At 52.2% G+C, this 20,984-nt stretch overlaps 1 protein-coding gene across 8 annotated transcripts in view; it reads right to left on the bottom strand.

The window, feature by feature from the left end:
* Positions 1-796: 796 nt before the first annotated feature.
* SLC7A9 (solute carrier family 7 member 9) overlaps positions 797-20,984 on the bottom strand; it is a 39,763-nt gene continuing 19,575 nt past the window's right edge. For all 8 annotated transcript variants that reach the window (XM_076053975.1, XM_076053976.1, XM_076053980.1 and 5 more), the window contains 10 exons: positions 18,793-19,035; positions 15,628-15,753; positions 11,309-11,408; positions 8,853-8,897; positions 7,417-7,540; positions 7,156-7,259; positions 6,747-6,843; positions 5,078-5,227; positions 2,955-3,123; positions 797-2,173 (listed from right to left, as the gene is read on the bottom strand). In XM_076053975.1, coding sequence (XP_075910090.1) covers positions 2,109-2,173; positions 2,955-3,123; positions 5,078-5,227; positions 6,747-6,843; positions 7,156-7,259; positions 7,417-7,540; positions 8,853-8,897; positions 11,309-11,408; positions 15,628-15,753; positions 18,793-19,035 — 1,223 coding nt within the window. In that variant the 3' untranslated portion in view covers positions 797-2,108. The remainder of the gene's footprint in view (positions 2,174-2,954; positions 3,124-5,077; positions 5,228-6,746; positions 6,844-7,155; positions 7,260-7,416; positions 7,541-8,852; positions 8,898-11,308; positions 11,409-15,627; positions 15,754-18,792; positions 19,036-20,984) is intronic.

The following is a 20,984-nucleotide window of genomic DNA, read 5'->3' as shown; positions in this document are numbered from 1 at the left end:
TGAGGGTGATGGGAGTTTGCGTGATGGTGGTTCATGCTCCTGGAATAGATCAGCGCGGTGTTGTGGCTCATTTATGGCAAGCGCTTTGTGTTTAATGAGTGCGACCTGATAACATGCCAGTCGAGCCAATATATTTGAACTTCACAGACCTATTATTTATCCATATTAAGTGCAATACATGATTATAATACGGTAATTCCTTCGTGCAGTCATTGCTTACCCATCTGAGCCCGTCGACTCTCAGCAGCTGAGACTCAGTCGACGGTGGACGCCACGAGGCTCCGTGTGAGTCATTGGCGGACGAGCAGAGACCATCGACTCGCGCTCCTGCGGCCGTCTCGAACGCTCTTCCTTCCGACATGAGGAAGCCATTGGAGCTTTGCACTTTTAAACAATCGAGAATGGCAAACTAATTTCTTTAGAGCTGATTTCTGTGGTTAGTTTGTTGTCCTTCCCCTGCACCTCCGTTGAGCGCGGTTGGCTACGTACGGTACGAAAGAAGTTCAACATACACACACGTACGTATCATTTGCAAGAACGAAACCACTGTACTTCAGTGCTCTGACCAAGCGCTCGCATGATTTCACATTCCAACAACTTTTGAGTTGAAAAGCCGCCGACTACGGCACTCCGCACCTCAATTCCTCGCCGTGAGTCAACAGCAGCGACCTCAGCGGTGGACGCAGCACATTCCAGAGTGGCCACCACTGAGATCCTCAATTCAGATCCAGGCATTGACGAAGGAAAAAAAATACCGAAAACACCGTTTGTAAATACTGAGGTAGATCCACATGGCTGTTTTTAATTTAATGTGTACTTTATTCACGCATGTTACTGTATACAATTTTTTTTCTCAACATCGTACAAAGTATTTTCTCTTGCTTCCGGGGACAAATTCAACTTTTAAATATCACCCAAATCTCGTTCGCTAACCCAACGTTGCGCAACACCCCAGATTCCACAATGCATTTCGAGCTCGACTATTTACTTTGAAATGCTGCCCTCTGCGGAAACAAATAAAGAAATTACATTTGGAGAACGATGCACGTGAAAAATGACGGACTGTGTAATTTTAACTCGCCATCATTGCCACCGTCGGCAATCGTTAAACCATTCGTGACGATGCGAGGCTCCGTGGGGCATCGTGCGTGAAAGGAACAGGCACTCCCCCACATAAACGTGGAACATTGTTGGGCCAATGTTGTGGTATGTTTACTGAGCCGTCACCTTTAAGCTAAACGAGGCACACCTTGGAATCGTGGCAATTTGCGTGATTTTATTCCGGGACGGCACGGTGGCTATGAGATGTTAACTACCTCGCCTGGAATACAGGAGGTTGTGGGTTCGATCCCGACCCTGATGTATATTTGGAGTCGGCGTCTCTCTTCCCGTGGTCGCGTGGATTTCTGCCCAGGCCTTCCGGGTTTTCCCTCCACGTTTAGAATCAACGTCACGCGTTTAAAGTATCTGGCTGCTATAAACGTCCACGCGATAAGCCACTTTCGTTGAGCTATCACTAGTGATAGCCAGGTCGCTTCTGAAAAAGAGCTACGTAGCTCAGTGGGCCTTACCTGGTCAAACAAACAAAGTAGTTTAATCGTTTTTTTTTAATGGTGCACGCACACCCGGAAGCTGAGTTTCATTGTCTCCGCGCGGCGTCGCAAAATGTAAACCTGGGCTGGTGAAGCCACGGCTGGTGGAGTCGGTGTGGCCCACGGGTCACCTCCTCTGAGGTACAAACAAAACGAGGACTAATCATGGGCAGAAGAATATCTCACAGTAGCGGAAGAGTGGAGAACCACACGCAAAGGCATCGTCTCGCAGTGGTGTATTACTCATATTGCTGTTGTTACGTCACTGAAGAAGAACGGTTCTTTAACGTCCCGGAAAGATTTACAGATTTCCTGGGACAGCAGCTGCCTCGAAAAGAAGACGGACGCTCCTGGGAAAATCAGCACAGGTGGCGACCCGAACGGTCGTGGTGGCGAGCGGCGGTGGTCGTCGTGGGTGGGCGGTGACCTCGGCAGCTGGTGGGCCCTGCTCCAAGCGGCCACGACATTGGGGGGCAGCCGTGGAGACAGCGGAGGCCGCTGCGGGTATCGCGCCGCTCACTCGGGGGACTGCTCCGGGGGGGACACCTCCAGCAGCAGCTGCATGTGCTTGGTCAGCGTTGCTGCGGGGAAGAGAAAGGGAAGAGGCAGAGGTCTCCTGTATAGCCTGCGGCGGCGGCCAGAGGGTTAATCTATCCCACCACACGTGACCACCATGATCGCCACAATTAAGTGGGTACACCACAATTAGATCGCCATGGTGGCGAGATGTTAACTACCTCGCATGGTATACAGGAGGATGTGGGTTCAATCCCAACCTCGTTTCCTGTATATTTGGAGTTTGCATCTCTCTCTCTCCCCATGGTCACGTGAATTTTATCTCCAGGTCCTCCGGTTTTTCCCTCCACATTTAGAATCAACATCACACGTTTAGAGTATTTGGCTGCTATACATTTCCCCAACTATTTTTTTATTTACCAGTTAAAGCCCACTGAGCTGTCTAGCTCTTTTTCAAAAGCAACCTGGCCACAAATGACAGCTCAACGAAGTGGCTTATCATGTAGAAAAGTAAAGCAGCCAAATGCTCTAAACGCGTAATGTTGATTCTAAATGTGGAGGGAAAAACCGGAGGTCCTCGAGATAAAATCCACGCGACCACGTGTAGAGAAAGAGAGACACGCAAACTCCAAATATACAACAGTCGTCAGGGTCGGGATCGAACCCGCGATCTCCGTGTTACCAGGCGAGGTAGTTAACATCTCATAGCCACCGTGGCACCACGCACAATTTTGGATGCATTGTTCGATCAAGGACTCAGAGGTGCGAGCAGCATTCAAGTGCCCGCTGCTCGGCCCTTCCGTACCTCCCCTCCCCCACCCCCCACTTTGCCTGCTCCAAACTCACATATGAATCCGATCTTCAGCTTGAAGTGGACGAAGGGCAGGTAGAAGATGAGACCGCCCAGGATGAAGATGGCGCAGTAGAGGTACTCCCACTCGGGCAGGTCGATGATGGGCGCGAAAACGAGGTACACGGACACGACCATCACCAGCGCCGGGATCACCACGGGGACCTGCGCGCGGACCGCGACAGAATTGAAAAATCGCATCGCGATTTCGGAGCGAGTCTTTCTATTCACGTGTCCAGATTTACTTGGGGGAGCGGGGGGGTGCCGCCACCCAGAGGCTTTCCAGAGGCCCGGGGCTGAGGCACCACTTGGGGCAAAATGCTAACACGAGGACTCCTCTGGTTCGTGAGAGACAAAGCAGCCAGGCCATTGTGGGGGCCTTTTAAAACTAAAACTATTTTTTATTTTACCAGGTAAGGCCCACTGAGCTTTGTAGCTCTATTTCAGAAACGACCTGGCTATCACAAATGATAGCTCAACAAAGTGGCTTATCGTATGGAAATTTACAGCAGCAGCTAAAGACTCTAAACGCGTGGCGACGTTGATTCTAAATGTGGAAGGAAAACCCAGAAGACCCGGAGAGAAATCCACGCGACTACGGGGAGAGAGACCATGGGCGGTGCTGTGGGGAGTGGTGGAGAGTGTTGGGGAGTTCAGGGCTGGCTGTGGGGAGTGGTGGAGAGTGTTGGGGAGTTCAGGGCTGGCTGTGAGGAGTGGTAGAGAGTGTTGGGGAGTTCAGGGCTGGCTGTGGGGAGTGGTGGAGAGTGTTGGGGAGTTCAGGGCTGGCTGTGAGGAGTGGTGGAGAGTGTTGGGGAGTTCAGGGCTGGCTGTGGGGAGTGGTGGAGAGTGTTTGGGAGTTCAGGGCTGGCTGTGAGGAGTGGTGGAGAGTGTTGGGGAGTTCAGGGCTGGCTGCGAGGAGTGGTGGAGAGTGTTGGGGAGTTTAGGGCTGGTTGTGGGGAGTGGTGGAGAGTGTTGGGGAGTTCAGGGCTGGCTGTGAGGAGTGGTGGAGAGTGTTGGGGAGTTCAGGGCTGGCTGTGAGGAGTGGTGGAGAGTGTTGGGGAGTTCAGGGCTGGCTGTGAGGAGTGGTGGAGAGTGTTGGGCAGTTCAGGGCTGGCTGTGGGGAGTGGTGGAGAGTGTTGGGGAGTTCAGGGCTGGCTGTGGGGAGTGGTGGAGAGTGTTGGGGAGTTCAGGGCTGGCTGTGGGGAGTGGTGGAGAGTGTTGGGGAGTTCAGGGCTGGCTGTGGGGAGTGGTGGAGAGTGTTTGGGAGTTCAGGGCTGGCTGTGGGGAGTGGTGGAGAGTGTTGGGGAGTTCAGGGCTGGCTGTGGGGAGTGGTGGAGAGTGTTGGGGAGTTCAGGGCTGGCTGTGGGGAGCGGTGGAGAGTGTTGGGGAGTTCAGGGCTGGATGTGGGGAGTGGTGGAAAGTGTTGGGGAGTTCAGGGCTGGCTGTGAGGAGTGGTGGAGAGTGTTGGGGAGTTCAGGGCTGGCTGTGGGGAGTGGTGGAGAGTGTTGGGGAGTTCAGGGCTGGCTGTGGGGAGTGGTGGAGAGTGTTGGGGAGTTCAGGGCGGTGCTGTGGGGAGTGGTGGAGAGTGTTGGGGAGTTCAGGGCTGGCTGTGGGGAGCGGTGGAGAGTGTTGGGGAGTTCAGGGCTGGCTGTGGGGAGTGGTGGAGAGTGTTGGGGGAGTTCAGGGCTGGCTGTGAGGAGCGGTGGAGAGTGTTGGGGAGTTCAGGGCTGGCTGTGGGGAGTGGTGGAGAGTGTTGGGGAGTTCAGGGCTGGCTGTGAGGAGTGGTGGAGAGTGTTGGGGAGTTCAGGGCTGGCTGTGGGGAGTGGTGGAGAGTGTTGGGGAGTTCAGGGCTGGCTGTGGGGAGTGGTGGAGAGTGTTGGGGGAGTTCAGGGCTGGCTGTGAGGAGCGGTCGAGAGTGTTGGGGAGTTCAGGGCTGGCTGTGAGGAGCGGTGGAGAGTGTTGGGGAGTTCAGGGCTGGCTGTGGGGAGTGGTGGAAAGTGTTGGGGAGTTCAGGGCTGGCTGTGAGGAGCGGTAGAGAGTGTTGGGGAGTGGAGTTTAGTGTAGCAGTGGGGAGCGGTGGTGAGCGGTGGTGATTGGTGGGGGCCCCAGGGGTACTTGCCCTGACGGGTCGATGAAGCTCCTTGCGAGTGAAGCGCATCACGATGAAGGAGAGCATGGTGAGGCCGTAGAAGATCCACACGGCGAAGCTGAAGAAGTTGATGAGCGTGTTGATGTCCGCTGGGATGATGTAAATTATCGCCAGGATGCCCTGTTGGTGACAAGAGAGAGAAAAGTGAACGAGAAGCGACGAAGGTCGAGAGAGAAAAACAGAGACGCAAGCACATGGACGTGGTGTGGCCTGAGCCACGCCCCGGCCGCCTTTGTCTCCCCAGCGGCGTTGTTGACACACCGCACCAGGTACTCGACTTAGGGCAGGCCCAGGACCGGTTCACATAATCGACACAGGTGTTGGCCGTGAGCGGGAATAGAGATCGGGTCGCCGGGTTCATGGCGCAGCGTCGCGCTAACCACCACCAATACCACTCCCCCAATAACAACAACCGCCAATCGCCACTAAGTGGCGGTGACGTCACCACGACGCTTGTGCCAGGCCATCTGCACCTTGAGGCCACGTGAAGTGTCGAACGCCCGCTGGCAGGAGGTCACGGGGCAGACCCAAGTGCCACGGGTCGACTGACTAAGATGACTGAGATGACTGGCTGATGCACCACCTGTGTCCCCTACTGTGCCAACCTGCTGTGCTTTAGCCACCCGGCACTCCGCTCGTTGTTGTGAGCGTCGCTCCTCCGCCCTCCATTGTTGTTGGAGGGCGACTGCCTCCAACTGCCCAATAGCGTCCTTCACGAGCCTCCTCCACAGAGGCCGATCTTGACACCGCTGGTACCAGTCATCGGCAAGTCCACTCAGCTCCACGTCTTCCTGTACCACATCACTCCATCTCTTCTCTAGCCCGTGCCGCGCCCGTTTAGCCCCCTCGACCCGGCCGAACAAAAGCTGTTTCGGCATGCGGTGGCTGGGCATGCGGGCTACATGACCCAGCCAACGCAGCCTTGCTTGCCGGAGGAGCTCACCGATGGGACCTTGCCCAGATCTTTCAAGGATTTGTGAGCTCCTCACACAATCCAGCCTGGTTAAACCCAGGAAGGATCGTAGGCAGGCTAGCCTAAATGTTTCTAACCGGCAAAGATGTTTCATTAGGGGGGGTCCACGTTTCGCAAGCGTAGAGAAGGGAGGGAATGACCGTGGCCGAGAAGACCTGAAGCTTAGTGCGGAGCGACAGACCAGGTAGCTTCCACACAGCGTTACGCAACCGATGAAAAGATATTTCCGCTCGACTGATTCGGAGTGAGATCTCTGCTGTTAAACTGGATACACACACAAGACACACACACAGACACACAGACACACACACAGACACACACACACAGACACACACACACACAGACACACACACACAGACACACACACACAGACACACACACAGACACACACACACAGACACACACAGACACACACAGACACACAACAACACAGACACAAACAGACACACACACAGACACACACAGACACACACAGACACACACAGACACACACAGACACACACAGACACACACACACAGACACACACACACAGACACACACACACACACACAGACACACACACAGACACACACACAGACACACACACAGACACACACAGACACACACACACAGGTACACGCGCGCGTAGCCGGGACTCTTCCACGGCAAGAGACAGGGGCACTCACGTTGAAGACGATGGCGGGTGACGGGGTGAGGCGCCGCACGTTGATGAACGACAGAACCTCGAGCATGTGACCCTCGCGCGCCGCCACGTAGGTCAGCCTACACAAAGACAAAGAACCCCCGTGTAGCCTCGGCAGTGTGTTTGGGGAAAGTGGTGCCAGCGTTACGTTCCCGTAATGATTAATAATCCCCGTTGAGTCCGGTATAGTGTGTGTGGTGCACGTGGTTGCCTGCTGTCTGGCATCTGTGGTGCGTCCGGTGGGTGGTTGCGTGGTGCAGGCGGTGGTTGCGTTGGCGAGCGGCGGTTTTGAAAAAGAGCTTCACAGCTCATCGTATTTTTTCCCCAGGATCATTAGACATTCTGATTCTGGCGGTGGCGGCGGCGGTGGTGGCGGCGGTGGTGACGGTTACCGTCCGGCCGTGAAGCACGATCCGTTGGCAGCGCCGAACGTGGAGAAGGCGACCGCCAGCGGCACGATCCAGGACATGACGCCCAGCGTGCGGTCAGCAAACGTCTGGTGACAGATCGGGTGGTGGTGGTGGTGGTGGTGACACGCGCCGGCGGAGCAACGGGGTAACGAGCGTTATGTCCACGTGTGGGTCTGGGCTGACGTGAGGGTGGTGGTGGTGGTGGTGGTGCAGCAGGAGGGATGGCGGTGGGGGGACACTCACGACGGCGACGGCGGGCGACTGCAGCAGCTCGATGGCCGTCATGGTGGTGAGGTAGGCGATGTTCATGAGGATGTAGCACACGGTGACGAACGGAATGCCGATGATGATGGACAGAGGCAGGTTTCTACGGCGCACATCCACGGCGGACAGAGAATCCCCCGGATAGCGTCAACAGGCTGCTGGGGCAAGTGCGGTTAGCGAGCAGAAGCTATGAAGGCCGGCACGGCACACGAGGGGGTGGGTGGCCGGCACCACGCCCGGCCGCCTTTGTCTCCCCAGTGGCGATGTTTATACAGCACACCCGGGACCCGTCTGAGGCTCGAGTCGACCTAGGGGAGGCCAATGACTAATTCAGATTTCATCGTCACTGGTGTTGGCCATGAGTGGGAATTGAACTGGGGTCGCCGGGTTCGAAAGCAACATGCAAACCACTACGCTACCACCCACACACACACGATAGCATTGACGTGGGCACCACGGTGGCTATGAGATGTTAACTACCTCGCCTGTTATACAGGAGGTCGCAGGTTAGATCCCGATCCACTATAATGTTATTTACTGGTTATATAAACTCAGTCTACGCCTGTAAATGTCGCTATTCTATACGACCGTTGTAGATTGCAGAAGAAACTCCTCTTATCCGTTACCATGTTACGCGTGATTCCTATTTTCCACAGACGCCGTTGGGTCCGCGAAAGACGACTATGATCTTCTTGGTTCTTTCAGTAAAGTCACGTAGAAGGGAAATAATAAGCTTGGCAGCGTATTTTAAGCTGGGTGGGAGGAGGAGAGAGCCTTGACAAAGGAGTTCACATATCTGTTGATATATCTGTTGATATGTAAACTCCTTTGTCAAGGCGCTCTCCTCCTCCCACCCAGCTTAAAATACGCTGCCAAGCTTAGCAGTGTTCATTAGGACGCTGTCTTTCTGACAGTTCTGTTTCTTCACCTGAGGACGGCTGCTTGCGTTGTGGCCGAAACGTCGTGAGAATTGTATTTTATTATGTGTTATTTTTATTATTTCATTATTTCCCTTCTACGTTACTTTACCGAAAGAACCAAGAAGATGAATCCCTGCAGTCACGAAAGCTTTAAAACGACTCTGATCATCAAGCTGTTCTCCCCCTCTTCAGTAAAGACACCCGCTGCTCACCGTGGGATGGCTTCACAGTACTCTGTGCATTTTCTTGCGAAGAAGAGGAGCCGAGTGGGAAATTGTTCCCCTCCTCCACGATTATCCGCAATGTATTCCTGCGTGGTAAGTTGGCGGCTAAGCCCCGTGGATGTTGGTCCCCACACATCACCGCGTGCAGGAGGAACTCTCTGGGAGTACAATCTGCCGGCGTCTTTCAATCACCAGCACCGCAAACGTCACCACGAGGTCTTCGCACGTGAAGAAGAATGAGAAGAAGACAAAGCAACGGCACGTTTTGTACCTGAAGGGATTCTTCAGCTCTTCGGTCACGAAGTTCAGCTGGTTCCTGTGGGACAGACGCACGTCTTGCGTTTTTAGCGTCAACAGACGGCGGGGCACAGACTTCGTGTGCCCAATCTCCGAGCTCTCCGCGATTCTCGCGCAAGGAACAGCCCGTGTGACAATCGACGTTTTGTCTTTTTTTTAAAGTAGCGATTCGAGTGGTTTGTCGTCGTTGTCGTCGCCTGTGATGATTCCTGCGGCCACGAGAGGCCGCGACGTGCACCAAACCGTCAAACATCACCATACACTGAGTTGTGCAGCTCGTTTTGAGAAGCGACCTGGCTATCACAAATGATAGCTCAACCGAGTGGCTTATCACGTGGCAATTTATAGTCGCAGCCAAACCTTATCATCATCATCATCGTCATCGTATGGAAACGTATAGCAGCCAAATATTCAAAACGCGTGGCGTTGATTCGAAATGTGGAGTGGAAAACCGGAGGATCTAGAGAACAATCGACGCGACAACGGGGGAGAGAGACACGCAATCTACAAATATACAGCAGGCGTCAGGGTTGGGGTCGAATCCACGACCTCCTGCACACCAGGCAAGGGAGATGACATCTCCTAGCCACCGCGGCGCCTGAAGGATGGGGACCAACTGAGAGGTGCGAGGATGAACCACAGTAGCCACGCGGTGGGCAGACGCCAGCAATTGCCTAAGCCAGGGGTGGGGAACGTCTGGCCCACGGGCTGTATGAGGCCCACGAAATCATTTGGTGTGGCCCTGCCAAGGCAACCGCAGGCGGGACTCGAAATTCAATAAATCTAGGAGCAAACCTGGAGAAGCAGTTGCGAGTAGCAGCAACATCATCAGCATCAGCTAACATCACCACATGCCTCACCAAAAAGAAGCAGTTCCAGCCATCACATTAGGGGTGAGTTAAGTAAATGTTTGACCAAATATAACAGGCTAATTTTTAAGTTGATCATTTATGTATGGCCCGCTAATGATGTTATAAATATCCAAATGGCCCTTGGCAGAAAAAATGTTCTCCACCCCTGGCCTAAGCTCTGCAATCCTTCCAAGGTGCTATCGACCAACTCGTGAGTGCTGATCATTGTCTTTGAAACTGATTTGTCTACACCAGAGACAGCGGCCTTCTTCAGGGCCTCGTCTCACCACCAGTGTCAGACCAGAGAACAGCGCCTAAAGGCGAACAGCACGAGGACAATGCCACACGCGTGAGGGCATTTAGAGCTCACGGAGAGCAGCTATGTCATGGGATACTTGTTTGCTAGTATCAAAATATGAAAAATAAGAATAATTAGAATAGGTTTTTACCCTTTCTGGCAATAAGTGTATGTTTGTTTGCATGTTCACCACAAATACGTGTGGCTAATGCGAACTTGATTCCTTGCAAAAGGTATAATCTATTTGGTGTTTGAACATCTAAACACAACTGCTTTAGTGCCAGAAAGGGTAAAACCCTATGAATATTTCTCAGCAGTTACACTGTGTGGTTTTGTTAACGTTGGGAGGGAAGGGGGAGAACCCAGAACAGGGGGAGAACATACAAAGTCCACTCCATCGCGCACTCGGTCACCGACAACAAATAGATCCCCGTATTGCCTTTAACTGGCTGTTAAAGCCTTAAACAGGCTCTTACAGCCGATACGTTGTGCTCACTGACAATCAAACAAAGACAAATATCCCCCTTATAGTCTTAACAGATTTTTGGGGCAAGTGCTGTTAGTGAGTAGCACGACACACAAGGGAGTGGGTGGCCAGCACCACGCCCGGCTGCCTTTGTCTCACTAGTGGCGATGTTTTTACACTTCGCACCAGGTACTTGTTTGAGGCTGAGTCGACCTAGGGGAGGACCAGGAGCGGTTCAGATAATTGTCACCGGTGTTGGTGGCCGTAACCGGAAATCGAACTCGGGACGCTGGGTTCGTAGCGCAGAGCGCTAACCGCTGCACCACCGCTCCCTACTGCTCAGTGACACACACTCCGTCACTCTCTGTAAAACGGTGGAGAGAATGTACAAAAACGAAACTACGCAACAAAACTATTGTCATTCTACCAGATAAGGCCCACTGAGCTATGTAGCTCTTTTTCAGAAGTAACCTGGCCACAAATGATAGCTCAACCAAATACTCTAAACGCGCGATGTTCATTCTAAACGTGGAGGGAAAAAACCGGAGGACCCGGAGAAAAATCCACGCGGCCACGGGGAGAGAGAACGAGAGAGACACGGAAACTCCAAATATACAGGCAGTCAGAGTCGCCATCGTACCCACGACCTCCTGCATCCCAAGCGAGGTGGTCAACATCTCCTAGCCACCCAGGCACGAGCGTTACCACCGTGGCCGCCCAAGCGGGCGACGGATTTCCCCGCCACGCCGCTTTGTGCCGCTGCCGTCAAGCCCGCCGGCGGCACCAGCGGTGCGGCACACGAGGGGCTCGCTCACCAGCCGTCGTAGGCCCACAGGCCATTGTAGAAGGCGACCCCGATTGAGCCGAACGATATCTGTTGTCCTTCAAAGCTGTTCTGGAGATTCGTCGTGTGTCCTGTGGTGGGGCGGGGGGAAGAACCGGGAGCCTCCTGAAGACAACGAAACGATCGGCGAGCCCCCTCCGTGACGCCCAGCGTGGTGAAGTATAGTTCGTCAAGGCCCCCCGCGACGGATTCCAGCAGCGGGTCGACAAGAGGGCGAGCCAGGTTCCGTAAGTCGAATGTTTACTTCGAGCAAAGTTGGATTTCGGTCACGACTGTGAATGCACGCGCTGTTCAACTTGGCCACTTTCCTGAGTGAACTGCTCGATCGTAGAGCGTGGGAGCGGTGGCAGTATGTACGTTGTATGTAGTACGTATGTTGTATGTATGTTGAACTTCTTTTTCACCGTACGTAGCCAACCGTGCAAATCAGAGGTGCGGGGGAAGGACAACAAACCAAACACTAAAATCCGCTCTCAAGAAATGAGTTTGTCAATCTCGACGACGATTTAAAAGTGTATAGCTCCAGTGGCTTCTTAATATCGAAAGAGCGTTCCAGACGGCCGCAGAAGCGCTTATGAAAGTGCGCAATTGGGTGACCGTCTTTGTTTGATGGTTTGCCAAAAGCCACCACTGCGATGATGACCGGAGTTTGCGTGATGGTAGTTTATGCTGCTTGACAAGATCAGCAAGGCATTGTGGTTCATTTGTGGCAAGCACTTTGTGTGTAATGAGCGCGACCATATAAGGCATTAGTTTAGCGACCGGAGGGCGATAAAGGCGGCTGGGTGTGGTGCTGGCCACCCAGCCCCTCAGGTGCGATGTCAGCCTTAACAGGTGTATATGTCTAAATAAATATTCAGATTTTCATGCTTCTTTCGCACCATGCGCAGCCAACTGTGCTCATCAGAGATGCTCACAACACCACTTTCTCAAACACACTGCTAACAGCTCCACTGTTGATCTATGTCTCAGTCTTTGCACGCACAAGTGTGTGTGTGTGTCCCCGTTTGAGCATGTGTGTCCGTGTGAGCATACGTGCCGTGTGTATCCGTGTGTGTCCGTGTGAGCGTGTGTGTCCGTGTGAGCGTGTGTGTCCGTGTGAGCGTGCGTGCCGTGTGTGTCCGTGTGAGCGTGTGTGCCGTGTGTGTCCGTGTGAGCGTGTGTGCCGTGTGTGTCCGTGTGTGTCCGTATGAGCGTGCTGACCCCGTGTCCTTTTTTTTTTTAGACCGCGTGCCACCGCCGCCATTATTGCGCCGTAAATCACCGGGATCACGGTGTCACCGCGTGATGCCGGGGTCCGCTGCCTACCCCCACCCCACGGGACTCTTTACGACGAACTCCTCAAAGCTGTGGCAATGACCGGCACATCTCGCGGGGCCGGATCAACGTGCGCTTTATCTGCGAGTCAGATTACAAGTTCGTACCGCTTTCATCGTGTGGCCCTCCAGAGCCGATACAATGGGCACCATCATTTCTATCTTGCCGAGGCTTCGCCCACCGCTTGCTATAATAAGGACGCCGCGGTGGCTAGGAGATGTTAACTACCTCGCCAGGTTTGCAGGAGGTCGTGGGTCCGATCCCCACCCTGACGCCTGCTGTATATGTGGAGTTTGTGTGTCTCTCACTCTCTCCCCCCCGGTCACGTGGACTTTTCTCCAGGTCCTCCAGTTTTCCCTCCACATTTAGAATGAACATGCATTTTGAGTATTTGGCTGCTATAAATGTCAACGTGATAAGCCACTTAGTTGAGCTATCATTTGTGGCAATGTCGCTTCTGAAAAAGAGCTATATAACTCAATGAGCCTTATCTGGTAAAATAAAATAGTTGAGTTTTTAGTTTGTAATAATGTACAAGCTTCGGTGGTGCCTGGGGTGTCATCACACCCAATACTACAATCCATCCACTCACTCTCCTGCCTCTCCCCTCTCATCTCGCTCTATTCCCCTCCACGCACTCACCTGCCTCTCCCCTCTCATCTCACTCTACTCCCCTCCACGCACTCTCCTGTCTCTCCCCTCTCATCTCACTCTACTCCCCTCCACGCACTCTCCCGCCTATGCCCTATCATCTATCTCTGCGAGATACCCACTTACGCGTATACACAGGTCTACGACGGCCCAGTATCCCTCTGTGAGATGAGAGGGGAGAGGCGGGAGAGTGCGTGGCTGGAATGGAGGTTGCATGTCTATGGACGTTCGTCGTCGTTGATGTGAAACGTCGCACCGCTGTCATGCAGGAAATTACGAGGCACTCAAACCCGAGTGTCTCTCTTCCACCACGCTCACCCGCACCATTATCTTTAATGGCACGGACATAAAGATTCGGGTTATAATTAGCGGCGCACACCGTGCACCTGGGGCACCGAACAAGTATCTCCCCAAGCAGATAGCGACCCCCGATTTGGCAACGTTCCCAATCGTGCGGGGTGGAGCTGGGGGATTGAACCGGTTGACTTGAGGCTGGGGGGCAGGGGGGCGGGGGTGGTGGGTTAACACCGTGGGGGGAGGGGCCGGGGGGAAGAAGGGGAGTGGGGGGGGGGCGAGGCCCATGTGATGGCACGCGTTTCTTAGGTTGGATGGTCGGAGATTTGCTCCGGATTGTCCTGCAGATAATTGCACAGGCGATCGGACGTCGAGTGGTCATGATGGTGATGATGAGCTGAGTCATCATCACCATCATAGTGGTCATGATGGTGATGATGAGCTGAGTCATCATCACCATCATGGTGGTCATGATGGGTTGGATTGAGAGGCTGATGCTGTCCAATGGTCCAGGCTGACAGACGACCGGACGGCCAAAATGGACAATCATATCAGAATCAGAATATATATTTACACTGTAGGAGGAATCCGATGAGCTATGAAGCTCTTTCTCACAGATGTCCAGAAGGGGCGGGTAAGAACGTTACAACAACATAAAATACAAACACACGATAGGAGTGCAAAGTGTAGGCAGGGTAATGAAAGCATTTAAGAAATATATACAAATACAACTAAACAATTGTTTTTATCTTACCAGGTAAAGCCCACCGAGCTAATCAGTTTCTTTTTCAGAAGCGACCTGGCCACAAATTATAGCAGAACCAAGTGGCTTATCGTTATCATGATCATGTGGAAACGTATAGCAGTTGCCAAATACTCAATATAATCACGATGGATCAGATGGAACGACGGCGGTTGGATGGAGAGTCAGACGGACGATCGGACATCCTCAGTGTCGTTAAGCAAAACTATATCGGCACCTTCTGCGTGGAGAGGAGATCTAGCCGAAGGGAAAGGACACAAAGCCAATTCTTTTGACTCTTCAAACTCGTGGGTTTGAAATGCTCAGCTCACAAATAACATGGCGAGATATTAACTACCTCGCTTGGTATACAGGAGGTCGTGGGTTCGCTCCTGACCCTTACGCCTGCTGTATATTTGGAGTTTGCATGTCTCTTTCTCATCATCACGGTGGCTAGGAGATGGCAAGTCCCTCGCCTGGTATGCAGGAGGTCATGGGTTCGATCCCGACCCTTACGCCTGCTGTATATTTGGAGTTTGCGTGTCTCTCTCTCATCATCACGGTGGCTAGGAGATGGCAACTCCCTCGCCTGGTATGCAGGAGGTCGTGGGTTCGATCCCGACCCTTACGCCTGCTGTATATTTGGAGTTTGCATGTCTCTCTCTCATCATCACGGTGGCTAGGAGATGGCAACTCCCTCGCCTGGTATCCAGGTCTTGGGTTCGATCCCGACCCTTACGTCTGCTGCTGTATATTTGGAGTTTGCGTGTCTCTCTCTCATCATCACAATGGCTAGGAGATGGCAACTCCCTCGCCTGGTATGCAGGAGGTCGTGGGTTCGATCCCGACCCTGACGCCTGCTGCTGTGTATTTGGAGTTTGCGTGTCTCTCTCTCTCATCATCACGGTGGCTAGGAGATGTTAACTACCTCGCCTGGTGTACAGGAGGTCGTGGGTTCGATCCCGACCCTTACGCCTGCTGTATATTTGGAGTTTGCGTGTTATCTCATTGTTGTCGCGTGGACTTTTCTCCGCGTCCTTCAGTTTTCCCCTCCACATTTAGAATCAACGTCACGCGTTGAGATTATCTGGCTGCTACAAAGTGCCACGTGACAATAAGCCACACCGTTGAGCTAACATTTGCGATAGCCAGGTCGCTTCTGAAAAAGACCTCAGTGGGCCTTACCTGATAAGGTAAAAAAAAAATTTTCATCGTAGTTTTTAAATCTCGGCCGCGTTGCGTTTGTCGGCGTCGTGCGGCCCCCTCCACCCCTGTCGACCGCTCACCCTGGGCGAGCAGCACGATGCCTGTGACGATGATGACGACCACGATCAGCAGCTTGGCGACGGTGAAGAAGTTCTGGACATACGAGGCCAGTTTCACGCTCACCGAGTTGATGATGCAGATGAGCACTGGGTGGCGCGGGGGGGGGGGTGCATAGGGGGGGCATGGGGGCGGTGGGGGTATGGGGAGGGGCGTGGGGGGGGGGTGTTGAGGGCATGGGCATGGGGTGACAAAGTGGCGGCAGAATCAGACCAGAGCGGACGAACGCGACAATGTGCACCGTACTCTTTGGTTCTATTCGGTAAAGTCACGTAGTAAAAAATAAAATAACAAAAAAATTATCACGACGTTTCGGCCAAAACACAAGTGGCCTTCATCAGGTGAAGGGACCGGAAGGCCACTTGTGTTGTGGCCGAAACGTCGTGATAATTTATTTGTTATTTTATTTTTTACCTACGTGACTTTACCGAATAGAACCAAAGAGTATGGATCCTTGCAGTCACGAAAGCTTCAAATCTAGGAATGTGCACCGTATTTAAATGCACGTACAGTCAGTGTTATAAGGTCTGGTACGGTCCAACAAAAAAGGGAACCATCGTTCAGCTCATATGTGAGAAGAAATATTGCGCATTTGTACATTTGCCGAACCAAAAAGTCACGCGGTTCGATTCGCAAGTGCCAGTTTTTTTACGGAAGCTCGTTCGTACGTGCGGATGTTCATACGTCGGGCGTTCGTAACGAAAGCAAGTAGTTCAACTTGTGAAGCCGGTACGCGCACGACGTTCCATTTGTGGACACTCGCAGTGACAATTAGCGGAGACAAGTTGCTATACCCAGTAGCCCAATCGCCAACGAAGGCAGTGCGATAGTGGCGACTCCGCCTATCGTGCCATCACGTCACGAGCGTGCGGTGTATTCACGGCGATCGTACCTACGTACGTACGTGTGTTGAAATTCTTTCGCGCCGTACGCAGGCAACCGTGCTTATTGGAGGTGCGGGGGAAGGACAACAAACTAAACGCATTAAGCGGTTGTAAAGAGTTTTCAATTCAGTATCGTGGTGTCTTATATAGTAGCGTTGTGTGTTGTAGTGTTTCGTGGAGTACGAATTATGTTGACCGTCTTTTGCACCGTATGTTGCCAACCGCACCAATCCAGGGCGTGGGGACAGGACAATCAGCGCAGTTAAAGCTGTTGTTGTGCCGTACAATAAAATGTTAAAAATAATCGTTACTTTAGTAACGTGTGTCCTCAACACAAATCGAGAATCGTGAACCCTCATCTCACAAGTGATTCCGTTAAAGTGTTCTGGGTATTGGCTGCCAAATGTACATTGGTGACTGTGGCTCTGGCTCTGGCTGCTAATCTGATTGCCATGGTTGGCTATGTACGGTGCTACAGAAGTTAAACATAGACTAACACTACCCATAGACTCATCACTGCACATAGACTCAACACTACCCATAGACTCAACACTACCCATAGACTAACACTGCCCATAGACTCAACACTACTCATAGACTAACACTACCCATAGACTAACACTACCCATAGACCAACACTACCCATAGACTCAACACTACCCATAGACTAACACTGCCCATAGACTAACACTACCCATAGACTAACACTACCCATAGACTAACACTACCCATAGACCAACACTACTTATAGACTAACACTACCCATAGACTAACACTACCCATAGACCAACACTACCCATAGACTCAACACTACCCATAGACTAACACTGCCCATAGACTAACACTACCCATAGCCTAACACTACCCATAGACTCAACACTACCCATAGACCAACACTACCCATAGACTCAACACTACCCATAGACTAACACTACCCATAGACCAACACTACCCATAGACTCAACACTACCCATAGACTAACACTGCCCATAGACTAACACTACCCATAGCCTAACACTACCCATAGACTCAACACTACCCATAGACCAACACTACCCATAGACTCAACACTACCCATAGACTAACACTGCCCATAGACTAACACTACCCATAGACTAACACTACCCATAGACTCAACACTACCCATAGACCAACACTACTCATAGACTCAACACTACCCATAGACTAACACTGCCCATAGACTAACACTACCCATAGACTAACACTACCCATAGACTAACACTACCCATAGACTAACACTACCCATAGACTAACACTGCCCATAGACTAACACTACCCATAGACTAACACTACCCATAGACTAACACTACCCATAGACTAACACTGCCCATAGACTCAACATTGCACTTCCGATTAGCACGGTTGGCTATGTACGGTCCGAAAGAAGTGCAACATACATACACATTCATACTTTTCTCAGTCAGCGATAGCCGCGGGGTTTATTTTCTCGTTCCTGTGGCTCTGCCTCCCTGTGCCATTCCCGTTCCGCTGTAATGGGCCCCGATGCCCACGCTATGGAGGGCGATATTGGCATGTAAACTGAAGATTGATCGATTGAGAGGGGACAAGTCTAATCTGGACGACCCAGAACATGCCAAAGATGTCAACTGCGTGTGTCCCTCCAAGGCGAGAGTTTTATTTTTGTATATTTCTAAGTGATTTGCTTACCGTTACTATACTTTGCATTCCTATCGTGTTTTTGTGTTGTTTGTTGTTGTTCCGTTCTCACCCACCCCCACTGGACATCTGTGAAAGAGCTTTATAGCTCATCAGATTCCTCCAGAATGCATAAAGATTCTGATTCTGATGTTGGCAGATAAAAGGTAGATGCTGCTTGAAGACTTGAAGGAAGAAGGGGCAGGCAAAGTGAAATGACGAGGGAAGCTCAAGATGGAGGGAGTTAAAACTATAAACTAGTTTTTTTTTTACCAGGTAAAGCCCAGAGCTATGTAGCTCTGTTTCAGAAGAGACCTGGCTGTCACAAATGATAGCTCAACAAAGTGACGTATTGTGAATATGTATATGAGCCAAATACTCTAAACGCGTGATGTCGATTCTAAATTCGGAGGGAAAAACCGGACGACCCGGAGAAAAATCACGCGACCACGCAAAATCCAAATACACAGCAGGCGTCGGGGGTCAGGATGGAACCCACGACCTCCTGCATACCAGGCGAGGGAGTTAACATCTCCTAGCCACCGTGGTTTGTCGTCCGCAACTTACAGATGGCAGCGGCGGCCAGGCACTTCTTGACGAGCATTGGCGGCTCGCAGCCCGGGTAGAAGGGCGTGGACGTGTACTCGGCGAAGCTGAGGCAGATGATGGCGAAGGAGGACGGCTTGAGCACGATGACGGACGCCCACGAGTAGAGGAACGCCGGGATGGGCCCGAACGCCTCCAGCAGGTACGGGTACTCGGCGCCCGACTTAGTGATCATCGTGCCCAGCTCGGCGTACGCCAGCGCGCCTAGGTGGCAGCGGGACGTGAGGACGGACAGACGCGGACACGGGCAGACAGCGCAGACGGACGGAGGGATGGACGGTCAGTCACAATGCCCTCTCCCTAAAGCAAACTCCCGAAACGAAGGGTAGGATTCACGGGCAGTGGGTTTTATATACTGCCATGTTTCCAATTCGCTTTGTAGCGCTTTTCCAACGGAGGACAAAAGCGACGATGCGTGAGCTCCGTCCGTCCGTCTGCGCGTAACGGAGGATCGGCGACAACTGTCGCGGCGATGATCCAATTTGAAATGTTCCTCTAAAGTTGCGTTCCCATTCTGGATTTTACCCCCCCTCGAGCAAAACCGGCCAAATTCACCAACGTTTTGCCAAAAAACTTGGCGACAACACCGGCGCTGAAAGTATTTTTGCTTCGCGATGATGACCCACAATCACGCACGCGCGTCTGTTGTTGTGCTTTCACAAGGGGTGGGGGAGGAATAAAACCTAAATCTGGCCCTTGTTGTAACCCACGTGATCATGATATGAGGCTGCTATCTCTTCTCGAGCTGAGATGCTGCCCCGAGCGAGTGTGCGAACTCGGCGCACTCGCCTAACCCCGATTTAGTGCCACGGTGATAAGCGGACCATCCCAATATTATCAGGCCTGTTAAAATGGTGGAATTGGCTACTCCCTTGAGGTGTCATCTCTTATCATCTCTCGTCTTCCCTTCCCCCAGTCGAGCTCCAGGCATTGCACTGAATCCTCATTGGGAAGGCAAATGAGTACACGCGCAATGTGTGTGTGCACGTGCACATGGGGCGAGCGGTAGTGGAGCCGTAACCCGGCCACCCGAGTTCGATTCCCGACGATTATCTGAACTGGTCCTGGGCCTCCCTGAGGTCGACTCAGCCTCAAATGAGTACCTGGTGCAGTGTGTAAACATCGCCTCAAGGGGAGACAAAGGCGGCCGGGCGTGGTGCTGGCCACCCACCCCCTCGTGTTCTGTGCTAACCTTCATAGGTGCTCGCTAGCAGCACTTGCCCCAACAGTCTGTTACAGGCTATACAGGGGATCTTTGTCTTTGTTATGGAGATCGGATGTTCACTTAAACGAATTATTATTTTTTTTCCCCAGGTAAGGCCCACGGAGCAAAATAGCTCTTTTTCAGAAGCGACCTGGTCACAAATGAAAGCTCAACAAAGTGGCTTATCACGTGGAAATGTAGAGGGAAAAAGCAGAGGACCCGAAGAAAAATCCACGCGACCACGGGGAGAGAGACTTCAAATATACAGCAGCAGCAGGCATCAGGGTCGGGATCGAACCCACGAGCTCCTGTGTACCAGGCGAGGGAGTTAACATCTCCTAGCCACCGCGGCGCCCACAGTCATTTGAGAAGGAACAGATCGATGCCCCCTTTTTTATGGCCGTATTAACTGGCAGGTCACCTCTGTCTGTTATATCGGTACATCATATGATGAGTACTTGCTAATATCAGGGTGCTTGTTCTCACATTGCAGTCTATTAATGGCACCTTTATCTTCGAGCGTGAGTGTACAAAGTCCCCAGCACACCATTCATGTTCGTGAGATACTGTGGTGCTTGATTATTCTCGTGAAGTGCCTTCGATTGAGCGAGAAACCACTGAAGACTTCTCCGACCTCAACGCGGAAGCAAAAGCGTGCACGTTCAAGGATGGCGCGACGCTCTCGAGCCACGTCTTTGTTGTGATCGCATGGATGCGATTAAACAGTCACACAGTGAGGTGACGTCACGCGGCGCATGACATCACGGGGTGAGCGGCGCGTTATCACGTTATTACCTTTGCCCGAAATGGCTTAACCAATCGGCACTTCTTTTTGTTTTTAGTCGGCGAGTTTTGGGCAAACCCGGATCAACTTGGCCGATGTTAACTCAAAGCAGAAATACAATTTTTAAATAAGATTTCATGGACATTGGATCCTCTTTACGAGAGT

This window comes from Petromyzon marinus, chromosome 63 (genome assembly GCF_048934315.1).
Source record: "Petromyzon marinus isolate PM22_M1 ecotype Great Lakes invasive population chromosome 63, UKy_Petmar_22M1.pri1.0, whole genome shotgun sequence".
NCBI lineage: Eukaryota > Metazoa > Chordata > Hyperoartia > Petromyzontiformes > Petromyzontidae > Petromyzon > Petromyzon marinus.
The sequence above is the reverse complement of the archived record's forward strand: the minus strand, read 5'-3'. Positions and strand labels throughout refer to the sequence as shown.